The 5,898-nt window shown below is 41.1% G+C and overlaps 1 protein-coding gene across 1 annotated transcript; it reads left to right on the forward strand.

Moving 5' to 3' along the window:
- The first annotated feature begins 1,260 nt into the window (after positions 1-1,260).
- On the forward strand, positions 1,261-4,629 carry LOC146535009 (uncharacterized). The gene is made up of 4 exons (XM_085192000.1): positions 1,261-1,519; positions 1,909-1,993; positions 2,675-2,883; positions 3,373-4,629. The coding sequence occupies exons 1-4, from the start codon at positions 1,435-1,437 to the stop codon at positions 3,537-3,539; spliced, it is 546 nt and encodes a 181-aa protein (XP_085048126.1). The 5' UTR covers positions 1,261-1,434; the 3' UTR covers positions 3,540-4,629.
- Positions 4,630-5,898: the final 1,269 nt, after the last annotated feature.

The following is a 5,898-nucleotide window of genomic DNA, read 5'->3' on the forward strand; positions in this document are numbered from 1 at the left end:
TATCAGCTTATCAGCGTCACCTGCGCGAGCCACCTCGTGCTCCTCGCGGTAGTACCACCTCATATTGTACTCGTATGTATCGATTTTACATTCCGCTCGTTAGTGGAAAGTGCTAAGTGCACTTGTGTGATTTACTCATATCTTGTTAATGTTTGATTCGACTGTCATATAATATAACAAATGTGAAAGTTTGACAGGACGCATGTTTAGTTCCACTTTCACTCAAAACTACCTCAGAAAGACACACTTGTACCTACAATAAGTTTAAGCAAGACAAACCGCGTTCGGGGCGATAGTTTAATTGTATCTATATGTTACTAGTACAAGTAGTTGCGGCTCTAGCCCCATGCACGGTCGAAAGGAAATGAGAGTAATAAGAGTTGTATGTTACTCATGACATAGCGCAGGTCCTCCCAGCGCAGGTGACTGTGCACCGTGGGGTCCAACCCAAAATAAATGTATCAATTCGAACCAGCAGACCAGTTTAGCTCATTCGACCAAAGAAACTCCAGCGAGTTTTGTAACCGCATAGCATTTTAAATCACTGTTCTTTTAAAGAATTAAAATTCTTATACGTTACTGTAGTGAAATAAAAACACACTTTGACGAAATATTAATAAATAATGCAACCTTTTATTACAAAAATATCCAAAAAGTGTTTTATATCTGAAGCTCATTCGTTAGTGAACAGATCGTTAGTGAAACGACACTGTGCGCTAATTGAAGTTGTTTATGGCATTCACAGGTTGTTACTAATTGTATTTGGTATTTTCGTTTAATAAAAGTTTTCAGATAGCAGACAGATGTATTAATGTTCACGCTGTATCCCGCACACAACAAGGTAGGCAGAGAGAACCTAGTATTATGATATTCCGTCTCTCATTTTCTGCCGAATTCTGGAGACATTGCGTTTTGAACTTTGACTCAGAGCAAACGAGAGAAGACAGAGGAAAGAAATCCTCACTTTGTGCCAATTAACTGGGCAGGCAGAAGGAACCTAGTGTTAAGTAAGAAACTTAATTTTCATCCAATTTTGGAGACATTGAATTGAACGCGACGCCGCCCTATGTCATACAGAGCGGTAAACATTAACAGGCAGGAATCGAACACATTATTAACCCATGGCGCCACACCAGCGCTTATTACAAGCACCTCCATATAAATAAGTAACTACATTTTAAAATATTGCAATAAATCCATAATATAAAACAATTATTACCTGATAAATATAATTCAGAATCAATTATGAAGTTTTCAGTTAAGATTCTTGGAAACTAATCACTTTTAATAATAGATGTGCATGTTACGTACGAGTACATCCTGTATAAGAGGGCTCAGTTAAGCCAATCCTCCGTAATTGGCGCGGCGATCAATTAGCGGCGCCCGACGACCGACAGATTATCGGCCACGTCGACCTGAGTGCCACAACTCAACATGCTGCGAGCGGCGCAGGTGGCGCTGGTCGGGCGTTGGTGGCTGGTGGCGGGCTGGCTCGCGGCCGCGGACGCCTATGGGGAAGGTATTTGTATAACAGATAGTCGGGCCAGATGTGAATAAAACGAAGAAAGCGACTTTCCGCCAAATTTTCGCGGTATCGCTTTCAGCACGGCTTCGCTTTGTCTCGTTACGAGCACACAGCAGGGTAGGCAGAGGGAACCTAGTATTAAGATACTCCGTTCCCCACTTTCAGCCGAATTCTGGAGGCATTGAGTGTTGAGTGGCAGAACGCAACGCCGCGCTTTGCCTCGACACCAGAGCGAAGTAATGGAAACATAAACGTTAATAATATGAAAATATGAAATTAATTCATGCCCCACATTTTGCATGTCGTATTCTCCACTTTCCTTCACTGTAGGGACGATGCGTGCTTATTAAGTCCAAGTGTATATGAGTTACGTACACTTGCAGGAGAGGCGCGGCTGGCGGGCGCGCTGAGCTCGGTGGGCGGCGGCGGGGAGCACGCGCCGCCGCTGTACCGGCCCGGCTCGCAGGCGTCAGTACCACTCACTCACAGTGACCATTTCACTTTTTCTTTTCAGTTTTACGTTTTTATCGCGTGTAAGGACAGTTAGGAATTCTCTTAACTGTGTACGGAGTGGGAACGAAGTTACTTCCACTAGGTAGTCACGTAGGGAAAATTACTTCTTTCTCTCATTCTTCCCAATTTGGTGAAATTGTATTTGAATTTTGAAGTGGCGGAGCTCAAAGTGGCTTTTTGTCTAAACGGAGCGAGGAAATGAATATAATTGAAATATGATCATTCATCCGAGTGTTGTGATCAAACTCATCATATTGTGATTGTCATCATCATATCATGTTGGGATTCAATTATACTCCATTAGTACACTCCATTCTGGTTATTAAACACAAAGTTAGCCTTCCTGTAACATGATAGTACGATATATTTGATACCTATCATTCTATTATTATAAATTAAATTAAATAAAAATCAAATCAGCCTCACGCTGTATCCCGCACACAGCAGGGTAGGCGGGTAGGCAGAGGGAACCTAGTGTTAAGACACTCTGTTCCCCACTTTCTGCCGAATTCTGGAGGCATTGCGTGCAGAACTCAACGCCGCGCTTTGCCTCGAATTCTATTATTATAAAAAAAATTATAAGCATATTATTTATAATATTTTAATTATCACACATGTTTTCAATAATTTCATCAGCTACGTAGTCTCCCAGTTCGTAAAGCCGAAGCCTCCCCACCAGTACTGGGAGGAGGAGACCTCCCAGTCGCTGGTTCCGGAGAACCGCAACTGCCTGCTCTGCGAGAGCACGGACTCGGGCGCGTGCCGCGCCATGCCCTCCTGCGTGTACTGCGAGCCCTCCGTCACGGCGCTGTGCGAGCGCAGCACGCCGTGCCTGCGCTGCACAGGTGAAGGACTTTGTGAATGTAAACCGGAGCAGAAAACTAGGAGAAAAAGATTTTGCTTATGAGGAATGTAGTTTTCATACAAAATAAGAAAAAAAAGTAGAGCCTACCATGTTTATGACTGAGCAAGGATTGATGTGCCAATTTGACGGCTCCCAATAACTGTTACTAGTCAGCTCGCTTTTGAGTCCGCCACTAGCTTCACGCTGTATCCCGCACACAACAGGGGAGGCAGAGAGAACCTAGTGCTAGGTCACTCCGTTTCCGCCGTATTCCTCAGGTATTGCGTGTTGAATGGCGGAATGCAACGCCGCGCTTTTGCCCCGACACCAGAGCGAAGAAGGAGAAATATAAATTAAAATAAATATTTCATTTACTCGAGTGACGATGGAACCGACTACCAGTCGCGTTTACGGTCATACTTTGTGCCTCTGCGCTACGACTGACCTCCAATTATTATAATATTATTAATAATAAACTTTTCTTATATAGTAATAAAGAACCCATTCTTCAAATGCATCCCGGGCGAGAAGTACATGGACGAGTGCGACTCCTGCCGCTGCACGGACGGGCACGGCGGGTGGTGCACCAACCAGTTCTGCGAGTTCCGCTCTCTGCATCTTTACGCGCTGAAACTTTCTGACGGAGAATTTTATTGAAAAATATATGACTGTTATAGTTTTTATAGATGCAACAAGTATTTTCTCTAAAGTAACTATTTTAGCGGAGATATTTTGGGTCTATAGTTATGATTTTGTTTTTATTTTTTGGTCGACCAAGCAATCGTAACGGTGTAGGTGTTCCGCATCGGAGGGAAAACAGAGAAAACTTAGTAGTCTATATACAATTAACATTTCGCAATGTGTCGTTCAAAATTTGAATTAGTTCTAATTTCAAAAGATTGTGTATACTTGAATTTCTTAATGTTATATATTAAAGACCGGCTTGTACCAAAAAAAGAACATTACAAGTCTACAAAGAGCATATTTTCATCATAACACTTACAAGTAATACCTACTTCTATAGAATTGCCGTGAATGCTGTAAACCACCCCGCACCCGTCCCTTGTGCGGCGTCCTTTGTGCCAACGTCGTCTCTGTCATCCACCGACGATGACAGATTTTAAAATCCATTTAATAAGTGAATTATTAATTATTTTTAAGTTAGATATTTTGATGTTTAAGTGAAGTGTCATAAGGACTACAGTCGCAAAGGTGTTCTATATGTGACCGGTTCCCGTGTACGACAATGCCCCCGAAACTTAACTAATTGACACAAATATTTACTTAATGCGAGTCAGCCGAGCGTTCACGCGCGTCTCCTCGCCGGCGTCCACACCTCCACGGGGCTCCGCCGTCACGCTGCAGGCCGGCCGGGTGGTCGCCCATTGTGCCACTACGTTGTCAAAGGCGGTGCAACTAATTATTTTGCAAATTGATATTCAATATGTAAGTCCCCGTGATATCGTCTTCTTTAAATGAATTGCCAAACTAACTGGACGTCCTTGATAACAATAAATAAATTAATCAATAACAAATATAAAGATTACCATCATATCACGTTTTAGTTACGTGGTCGTGCAGGATATCTAGAAGGTTGGCCGCGAGTAGGTGCAATAATACCTAACTTTAAAATTTAATTTTGTTTTTAATATAATTATCTCTTCTCTATAAAACAGTAAAAATATGTTGTCTGTACATTTCGTATTTTTGACTAAAATGGATAGAGGGACACTTAAAAAGAATAATAGAAAGCAAAAAAAATGTTTTTTTTTAATTTCTTATCTGTCTGTCTTTCTGTATGTATGGTCACACTAATCTCCGAAAGTACTGAACCGATTTACTTGAAACTTTCACCAATTGCTTTGTTTTAACTCAACTTAACATCTAAAGTTTGTTTCATCAAAATCGGTTCATTAAAAAAAAAGTTATCTGCATTTGCATCAACTCAAGGCATAAGTTTGCCTGCAAATATATAGCAGTCCATATCCATACTTATACTTATAATAAATCTGTATTTTTAACCGACTCTCAAAACAAGGAGGAGGTTCTCAATTAAATATTTTAAATTCGATATTCGATTAATTTATTAGATTAATTATTTTGGATTCGATTTTGATATTGGATTATTCAATTCGACTGGGTATGTTTTGTAATATACAATAACTAGCGGCCCGCCCGCGGCTTCACCTGCGTGAACTACGTTATAATTAATTTCTGTCTCCATAGTACCTACGTACCTATAAGTGACGTCCATGCAAAATTTGAGACTCCTAGCATTTGTAGTAACGAAGTTTCATACAAACTTTCAACCCCAAAAACAACCCCTTAGAAGTCGAATATTGCAAATTCCCGTCTTAGCGAGCACCTACGTCCTTTAAGTAACTCCTAAGCAAAATTTGAGATTCCTAGCACATGTAGTTTCTGAGATTTTGTGATGAGTGAGTGACCTTTCGATTTTATATATATAGATTACAGTTATTTTACAAGTATAACTATCTTACTCAAATCAATAATTTATTATTTAAGGCTGTTTCTGAACGAGTAAATTAAATTATTCATTGACATCAACACATTTGACTGTCAGTCAGTTCTGTTTATAAAATGAATAATCATGTAGTTCACGCGGGCGAAGCCGCGGGAGGGCTAGTACAATATAAGCTTCAAATTGAAATAAAAAAACTGTAGCACTAAAGGTATAAAAACGTTTCCGATCTGGAAACGATTTCAAAGAAAGGACTTTGCAATTGAGATTTAAACAGCTCCGCGGGCCTCGGGCGGGGTGACTCGGGCTGTGAGACGGCAACTATCAATGACAACTCAGCGTATCAATGACACAAAGGCAGTATTGTTGTCGGTGACATAATAGAGCAAAACATGTGACTGCGAGCGCCTCACTGCACGTGTTGTGTGGACTCTGGAGGCGACGCGCCGCGCTCGTAGGCCGCACCGCGTCTCTGATTGTCAATGAGATCGTGGCGAGCCTTCTGTATTACTTATGCATACAAACACAAACAAT

This window comes from Heliconius melpomene, chromosome 10, assembly GCF_056956725.1.
Source record: "Heliconius melpomene rosina isolate 202511_hmr_F chromosome 10, ASM5695672v1, whole genome shotgun sequence".
Taxonomy (NCBI): domain Eukaryota; kingdom Metazoa; phylum Arthropoda; class Insecta; order Lepidoptera; family Nymphalidae; genus Heliconius; species Heliconius melpomene.

What these genes read in the sequence shown, in the direction of transcription:
- LOC146535009 (XM_085192000.1), top strand. Translation starts at nt 1,435, where the DNA reads ATGCTGCGAGCGGCGCAGGTGGCGCTGGTCGGGCGTTGGTGGCTGGTG. An exon ending in CGCGGACGCCTATGGGGAAG is followed by an intron (nt 1,520 to 1,908) that starts GTATTTGTATAA and finishes GTACACTTGCAG; the next exon opens with GAGAGGCGCGGCTGGCGGGC. An exon ending in TACCGGCCCGGCTCGCAGGC is followed by an intron (nt 1,994 to 2,674) that starts GTCAGTACCACT and finishes TAATTTCATCAG; the next exon opens with CTACGTAGTCTCCCAGTTCG.